Source organism: Mangifera indica, chromosome 9 (genome assembly GCF_011075055.1).
Source record: "Mangifera indica cultivar Alphonso chromosome 9, CATAS_Mindica_2.1, whole genome shotgun sequence".
NCBI lineage: Eukaryota > Viridiplantae > Streptophyta > Magnoliopsida > Sapindales > Anacardiaceae > Mangifera > Mangifera indica.
Window position 1 is genome coordinate 13,090,327 of NC_058145.1, and position 18,248 is coordinate 13,108,574.

The window sequence follows — 18,248 nt, forward strand, 5'->3', positions numbered from 1 at the left end:
CCAGCACACTTTCCATTTATAACCCTTTTCAAAATCCCAATCATTTCTATGTGGGACCACCATTTACTATATTTCTTAATAAAAAGGAAATAATTATTTTATAATTATCAAATTAGTTTCCATAAATATATATATTTATCTAGTGCTGGAGACACATAAGTCACTGGATAAAAGTCTCCAATAGGTGATTTCCACGTATGGTAACGGTAGTAAAAAAACCCACTCACGTGGCTTTTTCCAATTGGCCTTCTCCATTTGGCATATGGATACGTCTATTGCCACTATCACACACAAAAACAAACTCTTCGCTTTAAGCTTTTGAATCGCTCGCTTCTTATATTCGTTACGGATCTCAATCGGCTTCTTTTCAGAGGGACACACAGTAGCCAAAACATTCTCTCTCTATTTCTCTGGTAAGAGTTAAGACTGCAACCCTAAATTTTTACGTTCCATTTCATTGTTTTATAGAGTAATCATTTAATTATTAATTGTAATTTGTTTAAATTATTTTTTCGTTTTTTTCTGTTTGATTGCCGAGAAAGTTTAGCCAAGGGAAAGATATGGGTGTTTTTCCGATTTAGTTTAGTAATTCAAGTTTTCATGGGAGAGACTGTAATCACTGACAACTGTTACTCGTAAATTTTATTTTATGTTATTGTTCTGTCATTGTTTTGATGTTAATGCTACTGAGTTTGGGTGGTCAGGTCGTGATTTTTTTTTTTTCGTTTTGGCGTTTCTAGTTTCAGGGAAAAGTGTAGAAAAGGTTTGGCTTTCATTAAATTTATTATTGAGCTGGATTTCTAGCTATCACTTTTGTTGTCAATGGGAAAAGGGGGCCAAGACTGTGGTAAAAGTGAAAATACTGATAAAAAATCGTCAATTCAAGACGATTTTCCTGCTTGGGCTAGGGATGTTAAAGAATGTGAAGAGCATTATGGAGTAAGTCGCAAATTTGGGCTATCAAATGCACAAGTTGAGAAGCAGCGAGAGAAATTCGGGTATAATGAATTAGAGAAACACGAGGGTACATCTATTTTTCAGTTGATTTTAGAACAATTCAATGATACTTTAGTTAAGATTTTGTTAGTTGCCGCTATTGTCTCCTTTGTGTTAGCTTGGTACGATGGAGATGAAGGAGGTGAGATGACTATTACAGCATTTGTGGAGCCTTTGGTAATTTTTTTGATATTGATTGTGAATGCAATTGTGGGTATTTGGCAAGAGAGTAATGCTGAGAAAGCCTTAGAGGCTTTGAAAGAAATTCAATCAGAGCAAGCAACTGTGATTCGTGAAGGGAAGCGAATTTCAAATTTTCCCGCTAAAGAACTTGTTCCTGGGGATATTGTGGAGTTGAGGGTTGGTGATAAGGTCCCAGCAGATATGCGGGTTTTGTGTTTGATAAGCTCAACTTTCAGGATTGAGCAGGGTTCATTGACAGGAGAGAGTGAAGCTGTGAGCAAGACTGTTAAGGTTGTGCCAGAGAATTCTGATATTCAAGGGAAGAAGTGTATGGTTTTTGCCGGAACAACTGTGGTGAACGGGAATTGCATTTGCCTGGTTACTCAGACGGGTATGAACACGGAGATAGGCCAGGTGCATTCACAGATACATGAAGCCTCACAGAATGAGGAAGATACCCCATTGAAGAAGAAGTTGAATGAGTTTGGAGAGGTTCTGACAATGATAATTGGACTTATCTGTGCCTTGGTCTGGCTTATGAATTTGAACTATTTTCTTACTTGGGAGTATGTTGATGGTTGGCCCAGAAATTTTAAGTTCTCATTTGAAAAGTGCACATATTATTTTGAGATTGCTGTGGCTCTGGCAGTAGCTGCCATTCCAGAAGGCCTCCCAGCAGTTATCACAACATGTTTGGCACTGGGCACTCGAAAGATGGCCCAAAAGAATGCCCTTGTCAGGAAGTTGCCTAGCGTTGAGACTCTTGGTTGTACTACTGTGATCTGTTCTGATAAAACAGGCACATTGACTACCAATCAAATGTCCGTGACAGAGCTTGTTGCCATGGGTTCTAAGGCTGGCACACTCCGATCTTTTGAGGTGGAAGGTACTACCTACAATCCTTTCAATGGAAAAATAAACAACTGGCCTGTAGGACAAATGGATGCTAATCTTCAAATGATAGCGAAGATTGCTGCTGTTTGCAATGATGCTGGTGTTGAGCAATCTGGTAGTCATTATGTCGCCGGTGGAATGCCCACTGAGGCAGCATTGAAGGTGAAATTACAAATTTTCTGGAAGTGCATTCTGTTGTTATTTTGATTGGCATGTATTTTGATTATGCCCCAAACTTATATGAAGCTGGGTTGTAAGCAGAATGTAATTTAATATACTAACACTGTTTCCACTGCCTTAACTAAACAGGTACTGGTTGAGAAAATGGGATTCCCTGAGGGATCTAATGATGGTTCATCTTCAAGTCCCAAGGATGTTCTATGTATGTTACCTAGTTTCAATCTTATATTCTTTTCTTTTTATGGTGTTCTTGTATGCTCTAAACTTGTTTTTGTTCTATTTTCATGCCCTGTTAGGCTGTTGTCAGCTGTGGAATAAACTAGAGCAGCGGATTGCAACTCTTGAGTTTGACCGTGATCGGAAATCCATGGGGGTCATTGTGAATTCCAGCTCTGGGAAAAAGTCATTGCTAGTGAAGGTTTGTTCAATCTTCTTGCTTCTTATCAGTTCAGCTACTAAGGCTCACCATTAGTTGCCTTCTTATGCAATATGATCTCAAGGCTCTTTTCCATTCATAATTTCATTGCACTTGGCACATAATTTAGGGTTTAGGGCAAACCACGCCTAATGTCATGATTTTGTTGGGGGTAATGTAATTTTTGAGGTAGGCGTATCGGGTAAAATGTAATTTTACTAGGCAAAATTGTGTAGAGTGGGTAAATAATATTTGCTAGTAGTGACATAGGGTAAAATGATAGTATACAAGGCAACTAGTAAAATAGAAAAAAAATTCACATTTTCTTTGAAACATCAGTTAAGCTCTTAGACATTAGCACCTTGTAAAATATCATTTTAACTCATTTATTTCACTACCAAAAAATATAGCTTACCCCTAGGCGCAATTTTGCCTAGTAAAGTACATTTTAAGCCACTGCATCCCTAATATGCCTACCTGGAAGATTATATTTTACTCCCTTGACAAAATCGTGCCTACCGACGGTATTCTCCCATTTTCATATCAAATCTACCAATTCCTACCCAAAAAAAGCATCCTAAAACCTTTCTAAATCACTTTTCCATCAACAATGTACCAATTTTCATTTAAGAAAGACAGCATTCATTAAAAGGATGTTAGAGTTTTGTTAAGTGTTGGAAGGTTAGAGATGAGGGAAAACTTGTCGTGATTTGAGTTTTTTGCTATATTCATATAACCCTAGAGTAGTGGCTAATTTTGTATACATCCCCTCCAATATGGCTATTTTAATTAATAACCCATTTGGTGTCGTGTTGATTTTATAGTATTCCACTTACTGATTCTTTACTTTTTACTGTTTTATAACTCTGTTGTTGGCATTAATTTACCTGGTCGTTGTTTTACATTTTTGTCCTATTCTCTTCCTTATTTCCTTTAATAATTACTGGTCAAATCTTGCAGGGTGCTGTCGAAAGTTTAATGGAGAGAAGCGCCTGCATTCAATTACTTGATGGTTCTGTTGTCAAATTGGATGAATATTCAAGGGATCTTATTTTACAAAGTCTTCATGAAATGTCAACAAGTGCATTGCGCTGTCTGGGTTTTGCATACAAGGATGACCTCGCAGAGTTTGCCTCATATAATGGTGATGAAGATCATCCAGCTCATCAGCTTTTGCTTAATCCTGCCAATTATTCTTCAATCGAAAGTCAACTCATTTTTGTTGGCTTGGTTGGGTTAAAGGTAAGTTTTTCTCTGTTTATTTACCCTCTATTTTCCTGCTGTAAACCTTTTTATTTCTATCCTTTCTGTAGAAATTATTGACTTATGTCATTATTTAATTTCAATTATGAAGGATCCTCCTCGGCCAGAGGTTCGTCAGGCAATTGAGGACTGCAGAACCGCTGGAATTCGTGTCATGGTCATTACAGGGGACAACAAGAACACTGCTGAAGCTATTTGTCGTGACATTGGTGTATTTGGATCTAATGAGGATATCGGTTCAAGAAGTCTAACTGGAAAAGATTTTATGATTTATCCCGATCAGAAAAATTATCTACGGCAAAGTGGAGGGCTCCTATTTTCCAGGGCAGAACCAAGGCATAAACAAGAAATAGTCAGATTACTTAAAGAGAATGGTGAAATCGTTGCAATGACAGGAGATGGAGTGAATGATGCACCTGCATTGAAGTTGGCTGATATAGGTGTAGCAATGGGCATTACCGGGACAGAGGTATCTCTCTGCATTTCTTCAGTTTCTTTTTTTTTTTTCAAATTAAATCAACTCAGGATACTCCTGCTGGATTTCATTGTTAAGTGAATGCATGTCTGTGAAGCTTTCAAACAGTACTAATTATGTTGTTAGAGTTGATTATCTCAATGAGTAGTTGATAATATGCATATTTTGAATGCTTTTGTTGAGACAATGCATGCATCATAGGATACAACAACAAAATTATTCTTCCTTTTTCAGCATATCTGTATTTCATAGTAGCTTAATAGCTTCCTAATTCTGCTTGTTTTTATTTCTCCTCATAAATCATTAACCTAATCCTGCTTTGGCTATACTATTTTGGTAACATTACCATGCTTTTTTTCAGGTTGCCAAGGAAGCCTCTGATATGGTGTTAGCAGATGATAATTTTAGCACTATAGTTGCTGCCGTTGGCGAAGGCCGATCTATCTACGATAATATGAAAGCCTTTATCAGGTCAGTTCTCTCCATTTAGTGATGTTTTCTGTTTGAGGGTAATGAAATGATATTTGATGGGAAGCATTCAATGTGGTACATTTTGTACATGTTTTGCTTGAATTGAGTATGCATTCTGCTGTATGCAAGCAACCGACTGATGGCTTTGTAGTCAAATGTTACTATGTATAAAACAGAAGGGTTTCAGACTAATCTTCAATCTTAATGTCGGAACACAAACTATTATATATCATCTGTCTGGTTTTACATCTCTGTATATGTTGAAATTGTTGTGATTTTTGCTGTATCAATGACTTATGTCACACCTGTCACCTCAATCTCTTGCCAACTAAATCTGGAGAGGCAATAGAATTTTTTCAATGTTATATTCTTCTCCTTTGTCAAGTTTGAATTGCATATTTGCTCATTTAAACATGGGATAATTTTTTCTTTCTTCCTCTACCCTCCCAAACTCTACTGCAGGTACATGATATCATCAAATATTGGTGAGGTTGCCTCCATATTTTTGACAGCTGCTTTGGGCATTCCAGAAGGCTTGATTCCAGTCCAGCTTCTTTGGGTAAATCTTGTTACTGATGGTCCACCTGCAACAGCCTTAGGATTTAATCCTCCAGATAAGGATATCATGAAGAAGCCCCCCAGAAGGAATGATGACTCATTGATCACTCCTTGGATTTTATTCCGATATATGGTATAAAAACAAACTAAATCTCCCAACAGAAACACATTATTATTGGCTATAATTTACCATGATACTAACTATAATCTCATCCTTGTGCAGGTAATTGGACTCTATGTTGGGTTAGCAACTGTTGGGGTATTCATCATATGGTATACGCATGACACATTCTTAGGCATTGACCTTAGTGGAGATGGCCATAGTCTTGTGACCTACTCTCAGCTTGCTAATTGGGGCCAGTGCCATTCTTGGCAGAATTTTTCGGTGTCACCCTTTACAGCTGGCAGTCAAGAGTTCACATTTGATACGAATCCATGTGAATATTTCCGTTCTGGGAAAATCAAAGCCACCACTCTCTCCCTCTCTGTATTGGTCGCAATTGAGATGTTCAATTCCCTTAACGCCCTGTCTGAGGACTCAAGCCTGTTGACAATGCCCCCATGGGTCAACCCGTGGCTCCTTCTGGCTATGTCTATTTCATTTGGCCTACACTTTTTGATCCTTTATGTGCCATTCCTTGCTCAAGTATTTGACATTGTTCCTCTCAGTCTGAATGAATGGCTCTTGGTCTTGGCTGTTGCTTTCCCGGTGATTCTAATTGATGAGGTTCTCAAGTTCATTGGGAGATGTACAAGCGGGTTACGATATTCTGATCGTCACAACTCATCAAAGCGCAAGGAGGAGTGAGTGAGTACCCAATAAAGGATCCTAGTTTGAGGCACAGAAAATGCCACAACCTTGGACTGAGATGACTCAACTTTCTGGCATAATAATTGACCCTCGTCCTTTTAAATTGGCAAGGGAAATGCTGGAACCAGAAAATTTGATTAGATTGATTAAATAGAATTTGTAATAGTACAATTTAAAATATAATTTTCCTTCATTAAAAGTTTCTAAATATTTCAATTCTTAAGCCAATGTTTTCTGGGCTCTTAAGTTGCAGACCATCAATGACAACTGCCAACTAAGACCATATTATGTTTGATGACAGACTTACCGAACCTTGTTGAATTAATAGAGTACAAGTTTTATTGCTGGCCTGTAGAATTTGTTCGATTGTTGAATTTCCCAACTTCATAACAGAGTGATATGAGAAGACTTCATCAGTTATTTCCGGAATAAGCACATTTATCTTATATCCAGAATCTGGTTCAATTCTCCCCAACTTCAGAAGCATCTTTTATTTCCAGAATTTGGTCAATTAGGTGAACAGTAGGGATGGCCAAAAACTTAGATACCTCGTTAAAAGAGCCCACTCCTGATTTCCCAAAAACCTTAGGGTCGGGGCAGATGTGGGAAAAAGATTTTCCTGCAGGTAAGCAGTTTAACCCGTACCCATGTCCAATCAATAACATTAATATATTAACATTTTCATTTATTTTATAAAAAGATATTAATTAAAATAATATAATTTTAATAACTAATATATTATAAGAGTTTCATATTAATATTAGTTTTTCTTTCATCTTTAACCTTAAAAATTTCTAATCGGTCAAAATATTGACATAATCTCTCTTGACGACACCAACCTCGCACTTTTTAGATCACCATACTTACACGTAGTTATCATTATCGAAGCATTGAAAATAGCTTTTGCATACCCACCATTCAAAACATTCCAATAAAACGAGTCTCTCCCTCACACAATTTCCCAAACACATGTCGCGCACGAATTAATTCACTAAACCTCACAAACATACTAGAGAATGCATTACCAAGCGTAAACACTCATACTAGTCACTGTTTTTGAAACAATAGAATGCAAATGAATCCCCTCATCATAACCTCTCTTGCACTCACATAACCTAACCAAATCAACAAAAGCTTCTTCATCAACACAAATATTTGGTTCTTACATAGAATCCAAGAATTTTAAAGCTTTTTCATCGGACCCATTCAAGCAAGGTTCATTTAAATGTGAGATGAGACTTTGAGAAGATAGCAAGTTAGTGTTATGGGTGTTATAGTTCGATCATTTTGAGCTAGGTGTAACTAAGACATTAGTATGAAAAATTTATCCGATTTTAATTTTTGAAAAAAATTAGATCAAAAGACTTATACAAATCAATTGAATATTCAAATACTCACTTATAAAAGATTAAATTTAACAAAATCAATTAAATTTTAAAAATAAAATTATCATTTAATTAATAATATATTAAAAATAATAAAATATTATTTTCTTTTCAAAATTTAAAATATAAACAATTTTTTTTATAAATTAAACTTGAAAAAATTATATTTTTTAATATTTTCATTTTCTTTCTTCAATAACCGAACTCTAAACAAATTTGCCTTCACCCATTTTTCTCCCTCTATCACCAACAACAAAGAAACCTCAACACATAACATGAAGGCAACAAAATGAAAAAGTCAACAAATTGAAACCCTCGTAAGATGGACGCCAATTCAACCAAATCATACCTTTGATTTTTTTTCGAAGCTAAATCAACAAAAACACCTCTAATTTATCACACTCTAAGACCGATTCAACAAAAAAAAAAAACAAAATCCCATTCAATGATCGAAAATGCAATAAACTTTGGGCGGAAATAAATCCTTTGACCAAAAAATTATAATAAATTGAGAATAGAAATATTCTGGGCGGGGTAGACACAGTAGATGTAATAGGACTAAACTGTAATTTTTATAACTTTTATGAAATTATTTGTAAATGTATAAAAATATAAAGTTATTTAATATTTTACAATTATATATTCTACCGTGAAATTTTTTGAATATCACTCTACATTTTCTTAAAACAAACTACCCTTTCTTTAAAGAGGTTAGTTGAAGACAAATCATAATTCTAATTCAAATTAAATGCACTTTAAACCAAAACATGAACAGGCGACAAACAAAATTATTCGCTCAATCAAACCAAGTTCAAACTGAAGAAACTTCGCTCAAAAACCCGCAATTTCTCTTTCTCCCAGAATTCTTCCAACGATACCATCAACCAATCAAGCAAACTGAGCTAAATCTCAAAGTAACTAGTTTAAATTTGAACCAAAATCAAACCAACCCTTTCCTTAAATTCAACAACTCAAACCCACTCCTAATTTAAAAACTCACAAACAAAATCTTAAGTTCTGGACAGAATCGCTGAATTAGACACCTGTTGGCAACAAGAACTGCTGACCCACAAAAATCAGATAAAATTATAACAACTTCCAACCCAGAAAAGGAAGACCCAAAATTTGGGCAACTATGAAAAAATGTAAAACAATGTTACAGTCGATAAAGTTGAAATAAAATCTATCATTGATTCATAATTTCCACAACAATTCCACAGATAACCAACTGAAACCATTTAACGTGCAATTCGAAGATTGTATTACAATAACACAGCCTAACCCAGATGTAAGCTTCTTGACAGCAAGACTTGTCCCTCTACATACAATCAGATCAAACAACTTAACCACCAAAACCATAGAGAGTCCTGCCCTGCCTCTTCAGCGCATATACAACATCCATCGCAGTCACCGTCTTCCTCCTTGCATGCTCAGTGTATGTCACAGCATCACGGATCACATTTTCCAAGAATATCTTCAGAACGCCACGTGTCTCCTCATAGATCAACCCACTGATACGCTTCACTCCACCTCTGCGAGCCAAACGCCTAATCGCAGGCTTAGTGATCCCTTGAATGTTATCTCGGAGGACCTTACGGTGCCGCTTCGCTCCTCCCTTTCCCAAACCCTTGCCTCCTTTTCCACGGCCCGACATTTTCTGTAAACCCCCAAATCAAAAGAAAACTCAGAATTTCAACTCACAAAGAAAATTACATCTGAAAGACTAACCAGAATAAGAGAAAATTACCTGATTTTGGAAGTTGTTGAAGAGAAAAGAGAAGATTCAGATTCAGAGAGTTGTGAGAGACTCCGCCTGCAGGTGAAACAGTTAGTAAAGAGAATTTATAGAAACGTGTGGTGTCGGGGTTTTAGATTTCGATCCGCGGTGGTGTTGTAGGAGTGGTTTCGAACCGTGGATGAGTTTAAAATGAAGGGTGTAGATTTTCGGTTAAGATTGACGCGGATGGATGACTTGGGCAGAGTGGGCGGAATGGGCTTCTCTGTTTCTTTTTGGAATTTTGATTTATTCCGAATTTGCAGGTGGAGGTAAAAGATGGGCGGGAGTTGTTGGCGCCTATTGACATGGTGATTCAAAGTGAAAAATCCTCAAGCTAAATAAAACTTGAATTGAATGCCTCCAAAGGAGACGTATTATAGTAAAATACTAACATCGAACATCAATTTACTGAAAATGTTATATTTTTAAAGTAATATTTAATGATAATTAGTAATAAACTACTAAATATTTTTATAATATTATGATATAGGGCAATTTTATAAAAGTAATGTTATATATATGTATTTTTAATATATAACTTAAATATATAAATAATATATTATTATGTGATTAAGTGTTATTTTATATTTAATTTAAAATCATTCAATTACATAATGTCACGTCATCTGTTTACCCAAATTGTATATCAAAAGTGTATACGCATAATTTCATTAAAATTATAATTGTTAATTTGAAATTTTAATATAATTATGTATACTTATTTTGAGTATGCAAATAAGTGTATATTTATTTGCATACTTAAAATAAATAAATATGTTTTTTAAGATTAGTTGAGAACAAGAGTTAGTGTGAAAAATTTAGAGGAGGTAAGGACTTCAGAGTGCGTCTCTAAGGTTAAGGAGTTATTCAAATTAAGATAAAAGCAAATTAGCTAAGGTGAAAACTTATGATTGTGTCTCTTATTTGTCAATGACATCAATCATTCATAGACCATTGGTGCTCCAACCTTTTGTGATGGCTTGTGGAAGATGGTAGTAGAAAGTTCTGGATAACTAGATATCTGAAGAATTTGATACTAGTTGTAGATCATCTAGTCTTCTTGCTCCCGATCATCTAGCCACAACAATTCATACACAACAACTAGCGTTCGATATGGTTGCTACTAAAGTCAATCATAGGTAATCTCTTCAATAATAGGTACATAATATTGTCCCAATGACGTCCTTATCACCTAGAGGACCCTTTTTCCAAAAGGGGAATAGTTACAAGTGCATCCACCCTATCTCCAATTACCACATGCTCTTGTCACCAATAATAGTGACATAACATTGTTGAACAAAGGATTCTTAGTATTATGTACACCAAGTTTGCCAAGTATCAATAGAGACTTCCACAGTAGATAAGATATTAAAACATGTTTGTGCATGAGACAATACATCTTACTTAACAAACTTGACAACCTAGGCCTACAACTATAACCCAATGTGTTAAATAGACTTAGTAATAGTGCAAAGCCAATTGCCCAACCTAGTGATCATTTGCGCATGACTACCTTTGTCCATCAAGCTTGTCCAAATAAGGTAGTTAAATCCACTTTAGTGGGTAATGTCTCTCGACCAACATGAGATATATTCTTCATGTCGAGTAGACGCTATCTACAAACCACCGCCACATAAGGACTCTTCATCTGATTATAATAGACGAGGTAACTTGCTCCATCGAGTTGGGGATACATAACAACGATCAATGGATAACTTCTATAAGCACACAACATGCCTCCCACTGAAAGGATAACATTCGTTCAATGCCTTTATGTGTTGGTGTTATAACTAACCTCGATAAGCAAACTAATTTTGGTAACCAAACCTATAAGGCATACATGTGTGACCACCTGAATGCCTTTTGCTCACTAAGCGCAACTAGTCTCATTAGTGATCTTCGCTTGCTTGCATAACTCCTACCTGCTGTGTGATCTCCTTCGGTTGGTGCTGTCTGGTTGCCTTCTGCTTGCTGTGGTGATGTTGTTGCAGTTGTGAATGTGTATTTCTGGTGTTGCTTCTTGGTTCATCGTGATGCTATTGCAGGGAGTAGCAATGGAAGTTGCAGGTGTTGTGGTATTGAATGCAGTGTGTTAATTCTGCTGCTGCTTGCTCTCCTGGTGCTCGCTGTCCCTGTCGGATGCTGACGGTGTGTGAGGGAAGGTTCTGAAAGCAGCCCGCTGTTTTGCCTTTTCTGGAGCTGGCTGAGTTTGCCTGCAGATTCTGGAAGGGTGCTGCAGAATTTGGTTGTGTATGGTTGTAGGAAGTGATTCAATTTGCTGGCTATTCCTTGTTGGCTGTTCAAGAGTTTTGGAAATGTTGCATGCTGAGTGCTGCTCCATGCTCTCCCTTTGCTGTTCTTGCAGGGGCGGAGCTATGGTGGTTTCTGTTCCTCAAGAGATTGCTTCATAGGGTTTTTCTTGCTGCATTGCCTCTGTTTTCAGTAGCTTTTGGGGCTGCCGTTGGGTTCTGCAGGGAGATAATTCTGCGTAGAGCTGTGTACATTTCCCTTAGTTTGAGTTCCTCCATCTTGGTTGATGGTTTCCCTTTTGTCTCAGGATTTTTTACTTCTTGTTCGTGTGTGTTTTTGTGTTGCTAGGCATGGGCTTTTGTTGGTTCTGTGCTCTATTGTTTTAGATCTAGATTTACTTTGGTACTGTTATTATTGGCTTGTCTTAGATTGATTCAGAGTATACTGTGTTTTGCTGTCCTCTTTCCTTGAGGGTGAGCTTAGGTTGTTCGGCTCTCAGGCTTGTGTTTTTGAGCAATGTAAATATTTACTTAACAGAAAAAAAAAAAAATGTCAGAGCGAAGATAAACTGAAGGAAGCTGGAGACCCTGGAGGAGATGACAATGGAAGAACAACAGGATGAAGATAAACTGAAGGAAACTTGAGATCATGGACTTGTTGATCAGATCCTGGTTTAGGAGTGTTCCAATAAGATCACAATTAAAGATGACTCTGCATTTGAAATCAAATTTCCCAGAGCGAGTTCACAATAGAAGATCCAAGCGATGGCGAACAAATCAGGGAACCTGGAGTTGGAATCGTTGTTGATCAAACTCTTTTCATTGACTCTTGTAATGACATCAGAGTTAAAGATGGCCATTCTGCTGCACATTATGAGGCCACAGAGGATAGGAATATGGCTTCTGATCTAGAAGCTTAAAATTTTCCTCATCATGATCATCCCTCCTCTCCCAAATAGCCAACATAGCTCATGTCCAACTATTAGATTGTGAAATTTCAGCAAGCCTGGAAGTTTTTAATTTGGTCTACCTAAAACTTCTATTTGATTAATGCAGGGTAAATCAGAGCAAAGCCAAGACTCTTTCAGTACAGAGAGTCAATTATTATAGTTATTTCAGATTTGCAACCTTCATGTTTTCCCAAATGAATAAAATGATGGCATAGATGCTTGGTGCTTCAGGTCACTTTTTTCCTCCTTCCCAGTGCGATATATAATTGCTGCTAAGTCTAAGCAGGGAGAGTTCATCGAGTCCAATGTGAAAATGGCTCCATTGTAGTACCTCTGTTTAATTTACAGCATCATTTGCAATGTGTCATTTTTCCATCATTTGGCCCTACAACTTACTGCTTCGCATGTGCTATTCTTCTTTCCTTTTTGTTCATAAACTTGCGTTGTTTAATCAAAGTAATGTGATTATGATGGTGACAAAGTTGGCTGTCAAAGTTGTTTTATTTTGTTAATCGCCTCCACCATCATTCAGATAGATAGCTTTATTTCCTACCTACTAGGGGTTGCTATAGGATTCGGCTCATTGTCTTCAAAATATGGTCCTAGCTGAAGATTTCCAGTTGCAGCCTTTCCTGGTTTTTGTTTTGATGCAAACACATGGCAATTAGTTTTTAATTATATGTACGAAATGGGTTACAGGTAGAATGCATCCTATAGCTAAAAAGGTTGATTAGGTTACCTGGGGATTGGCTTTTCATTCATGTTGGCCACTACTAAATTATTGCTGCTCCGCCCAGGAAGAAAAATTAAAAGAGAGGGAAAGAGAGAGGTAAAAAATAAAAAAACTGATTGGGGTAATATAGATTTAAATTGAGTTGATTCAAACTTAAAAATAAGTTTAATTCAAATAAAGTCAAGTTTAAATTTGAATTTAAGAATTAAATATTTTTAAATTTAAATTCAAACTTCAGTTTTAGAAATGTTCGAGTCATCAAATTTGCTAGTTTAAAAAAGTTTAATATAAATCAATTAAAATAACGTCATTTTAATTAATATCTATTAAAATAATATTATTTTAATTAGTTTTTGTTTGACTACATTATTGACCCAAGTTTAAAACTCGATTCAATTCAAATTTAAACCAAACTCAATTCAATTCAAATTTAAACCAAACTCAATTCACTTAAATCTAGCCGAATTTAAGCTAATATAAATTTAAATTTAGTTTGATTTGAATCTAATTTTAGATACGAAGACAGGATCTTATGCATAGGAGGAGATAGGCGATTAATGGTCTAAGCGGAGGGAACCATAGTGGGAAGCCTGGCCACACTTGCCACCTCTTGGACTTGGTGTCTCTGGGCTTAAGAACCATAGCCGTTAATCAAAGAATAATGTTAAAGATTGATCATCATTATTAAGCAACATGAGCGGCTAACAAAAAGAGTCTGATCGATAATTAATTAGCAACACTGGTGAGACTTTACTGAGCCGAAGTAACACTTTCAAAGGAGCTTCTAAAAGATAGGTACCATACCAAAAGCTACATAATCATTGTGCTTGTTCCTAGTAATTACTTGTTCAATAGGGTATCTGAATTTAGGGTTTATATTTTGAACTTGAGACTATTCTATCTAAATTTGTTATAGTTATCAATATTTATAATATAATATAGATAAAAAATAATACAAATTATAATATATATCAAATTAATATAATATAATAGATATATTATATGATATAATATATATTATTAATATAGATATATTTTTTTAAATTATAACATAATTAAAAATATATATAGAATTTTTAATTTTTAAAAATATTTATAATATCTTTTAAAATAATAATATATTAATTATAATTTTTTATTATTTTATTTTATAAAAATTATATGTTATAATAGGACACAGAATACAAACAAATTAGATTTTTAGTATCTAATTCGACTAGAATGCTCCGAAAGATCATTTAGTACAAGAAAATCTTGAGAGTATCTTTTAATCAAGACTTGTGATGTACGTTGTCTTGTCGGCCTCAGGTATTAATAGAAAGTTTGGCAATACAAAAGCAATAATCTACCGTAAAAAACGTAAATTTCCTTTCGTTATTTTTGTCTTCTTGCCTTTACTCGATGAAAGACATTCAGTGTATCTTTTAATTTATGAAAGCACAATACACATGCAGTTCAGTAAGAAAAGTTACTTTTGAGGTTGGAACCTTGCTGCAATTAATCAGTAAGTAAAGGTAAAACTCTAAATTCAGATAATTCAAGTTTTCTTGGGAGTCTAACTGAGGATTTAGGAACGCACTTGCTCTATTCTTCAAGTCCTGTAGGGCCTTTTAACACTATTACAGTAACCATTCTCCGTTTTCTTACGTTTTTCGTTTGATTAAGGAGTAATTTCTGAGCTCACTTTAATTTAACTTTTGTGTCTCTAGACATACAGCCAATCATATATAAATTGACTTTTGAGGTTTTTGCAATTGTTGTTTCATATTTTTATAGTTCTTGTTGTGTATTGAAAAATGACTGGCGATAATAATAAGAGCTCCACTCATAAAAATAGAGTAAACTTTGCCATTCAACATTGTCAAAATAATAATAATGCATGCAATGCAATGCAATGCAATCAAGACTATTTACATTAAACAGAAAGAAGCACCCTGGGCAACTAAAACTGCCATACTAAGACAATAAACAGTTCAGCATAAGCAATATTTTTCCAAATTAAAATAGATTTGCAGATGAAACTGAATCGATATAATTGATCCAATTTTCTTCTTCTTCGTCATCTTCCTCCTCACTGATGTGGCTCCACTGAGTCTGAGGATTCTTCTCAATTTCTTCGTTTCTTGCAAACCGCCCTCTTATGCGTGGCCTGCTGTCTGCCAAAGTTTTTCTACACGCATACTGCATATTGAAAGACAATATATGCTATAATATATCCCTTTACCCTCTGGAAACGTTCAAATCCCATTTCCAAATTTATGCCGAAATAATCATTTTTCTTCTTAATAAGACACCGCACTAATTAGTCACTAAAGATTGATTAGACTATGCGTATGATCTTAGCGTTGTCCATGCCCCACTAGCTAGAGAAACCAACAGCATCATGAAATGATGAATACTAGAAGGTGCTTTATGAACAATCAAAGACTACGGCTAGCTAGTTACCAGTAGGCGAAATGTGAAAAGACAACATAGTGGCTATCATTTCAACTACATTGAATGATATCGCTCAACCAGTAAAAGTTTGACGTCGTATGGCGTTGGCTTTCATTTCTTCCTTGTCTTATTTAATCAGTGGGGTCAAAGGTTATGGGCCTTATGGCTTCTAATTGCAACCACAAAGTTTGATTTGACAGATAAAAGCACAGACCTTGTAGTTTCTAGTTAATTTTTAAGAGAAGATACCAAAACACTCTTAGCTAGTTATCAAATGTGCTTTAAATTGTACCTTTTATGCATGTAATCATGAGCAATGTTTTCGATCATGTGATTAGTAGTTTCTTTTTTATTTAATCAGTTAATTATTTTTATTAAATAATACTTATTCATCTATTTAAAATATATGCCTTAGGTTGAATCAACCAATAATTCAAGTATTAACAAATTAATAAAGAAGATTAAGACCTTGATTTTCTTGTTGAAGTTCCTCTGAGTTCTCTTCGTTCTATATCTCTCAATTCTCTCCTTTTTCTCCTCCGGACTGTATCGACAAGCTCTGTTCATCCCTTCAATGATAGCACAGCTCTCACTAATCAATGGACTCTCTGACCTGTGACCTTTTTGCCCCGTGTGAATCTTCTAAAACGCACCAGAAAAAACAGAACAAAAAAGGGGGGAAAAAACACGCGTGAGAACAAATCATTCTATTTAATGAATGTGAACATATATTTTAAGTCATTTTTAGTATTAATAAAGCTTACATGCAAGTCACCGGTGCTAAACACCCTTCTAACTGGACTGGTGTCCATCTCCACAGAGTGATCATTTGGTGACAAGAAAAGAGACTGAATACGGTTGTTATTCTTCTGAAGTGAGTGACTGCTGATACTCCGCTGTATTTGGCTCGTCGTCCCGTAGCTGGGGGAGCTATAGCTACTGCAGCCACTGGAAGTGCTGCTGCTGTGGCTATGAACCATCACCGAGTCGACCTCATAAGTACAACCGGTCGCATGATCAAGTAAATGAGGTGATGGCAACGGGGCCAACGGAAAATGCGACGGGTCGTCGGATGACATGGAGGAGGAATTTGTGCCGTAGACATCGGAGGCGCGTGGGAAAGTGTACATGGCGAGTGGGAATTTTTTCTAGGGAGTGAAAATTGAAAAGATTTGAGTGGTGAGGTGAAGAGTACTCTGTATTTATGAACATAGAAGGAGAAGAACTGGGCGATGACGTTAAAGCTAATGCCCCATCTACTGAGAAAAAGGTCGTTGACTTGTTCCATTTCATCTTCGGACTCATTTCTCCTCAGATTGCTCTTTCCACTTTTTTATTTTTCTCGAAATTATTTTTAATTCATTTTAATGATTTTAGTTGAACAAACAAGAAATGAGGCGTTTACTTAACAAATGACGCTATTAGATATTTAGAGATTAAAACCCTCTGAAGCAAAACATATTATACTGAACAGATAAAAATTTAAAATATTACCCACGTTAATTGAAAAAAAATAAATATATTTTACGATTAAATATTATCTTATTTTTTATTTAAATTATTTAATTATTTTATAATGTATATTAAATATATATTTATTTATATATTAATATTCACAATTTTAAGATAATTAAATTATAAGATCATCATAAATATTGCGATTGAAATGACGTAATACTTCACTTCAATTACATGGGCAAACATCATCCTGCAGGTCACAAATATATATATTTAAAATCTCTTGGATTTTCTTGTTTTTCGCTTTGTGTTGTTATCATCATTGTCAAGCTCTCCTCAATTTTGGAATTCAGTTGGAGATAACTAGCATTGTTCCAAGGAAAAAAAAAAGTCCTTACGCTTGGTACTTCCATTTATGTGGGAATTTTTATCACTGGGGATTTCATTTATATGCATTTGTAAGTGTTAAATGACTCATCAAGTGATCCAAAGTTGAAAACCCACCCACCAAAACTAAAGATTTGTATATATTCTGCTGTCAATAAATTTTTGATTGTCCATTAAGAATAAGAATGCAAAGGAGACAAACTGCTTCCAGGTTATTATTTTTTTTCTATTTTTAACGAAACATATTCTAAATGAACCAAAATTTTAATTTTAAAAGAACCCATAAGAAAATATATTTCTTGAAACCATTTCCTTAGAAACCATTTTGTAATTTGATGTTTTTGTGAACTAATTTATTAAGAAATTAAAGTTCACTTGCAAATTCAAACAAACAATGAAGTTGTTAGAGCAAGAGTAGACGCTTTACAACATGGGCTTATTTATATAATTAACAATAAAATTATGTATACATATTTTTAAATATATTAATAATATATCGTCATATAATTGAAATATTTTGAATTATAATTAAAATATTATTTAATCATATAATAATATTTTATCTATGTATTTTCTCATCAATTTTTATGCAAAAGTAATTTTTTCAAAATAATATAAAAAAATGGA

At 35.1% G+C, this 18,248-nt stretch overlaps 3 protein-coding genes across 5 annotated transcripts; 1 reads left to right on the forward strand and 2 right to left on the reverse strand.

Annotated features, from left to right (window-relative positions):
* Positions 1-276: 276 nt before the first annotated feature.
* Positions 277-6,596, forward strand: LOC123226128 (calcium-transporting ATPase 4, endoplasmic reticulum-type-like). 2 transcript variants are annotated; one of them, XM_044650614.1, is made up of 9 exons: positions 277-413; positions 741-2,235; positions 2,383-2,455; positions 2,550-2,671; positions 3,629-3,910; positions 4,023-4,400; positions 4,768-4,877; positions 5,340-5,568; positions 5,659-6,596. In XM_044650614.1, exons 2-9 carry the CDS (start codon positions 823-825, stop codon positions 6,241-6,243), a joined length of 3,192 nt encoding a protein of 1,063 aa, XP_044506549.1. In that variant the 5' UTR covers positions 277-413; positions 741-822; the 3' UTR covers positions 6,244-6,596. The 2 variants fall into 2 exon arrangements, with proteins under 2 accessions (XP_044506549.1, XP_044506548.1); XM_044650613.1 differs by lacking the exon at positions 277-413 and having other exon boundaries at positions 467-2,235.
* Positions 6,597-8,797: 2,201 nt separating this feature from the next.
* Positions 8,798-9,535, reverse strand: LOC123225169 (histone H4). The gene is made up of 2 exons (XM_044649050.1): positions 9,379-9,535; positions 8,798-9,288 (listed from the first exon to the last, which is right to left on the reverse strand). Exon 2 carries the CDS (start codon positions 9,283-9,285, stop codon positions 8,974-8,976), a length of 312 nt encoding a protein of 103 aa, XP_044504985.1. The 5' UTR covers positions 9,286-9,288; positions 9,379-9,535; the 3' UTR covers positions 8,798-8,973.
* Positions 9,536-15,165: 5,630 nt separating this feature from the next.
* On the reverse strand, positions 15,166-17,084 carry LOC123225347 (zinc finger protein CONSTANS-LIKE 5-like). Of its 2 annotated transcripts, none has more exons than XM_044649281.1 (3): positions 16,541-17,084; positions 16,245-16,418; positions 15,166-15,521 (listed from the first exon to the last, which is right to left on the reverse strand). In XM_044649281.1, exons 1-3 carry the CDS (start codon positions 16,904-16,906, stop codon positions 15,339-15,341), a joined length of 723 nt encoding a protein of 240 aa, XP_044505216.1. In that variant the 5' UTR covers positions 16,907-17,084; the 3' UTR covers positions 15,166-15,338. The 2 variants fall into 2 exon arrangements, with proteins under 2 accessions (XP_044505216.1, XP_044505218.1); XM_044649283.1 differs by having other exon boundaries at positions 16,245-16,415; positions 16,541-17,083.
* Between the last annotated feature and the right edge of the window lie 1,164 nt (positions 17,085-18,248).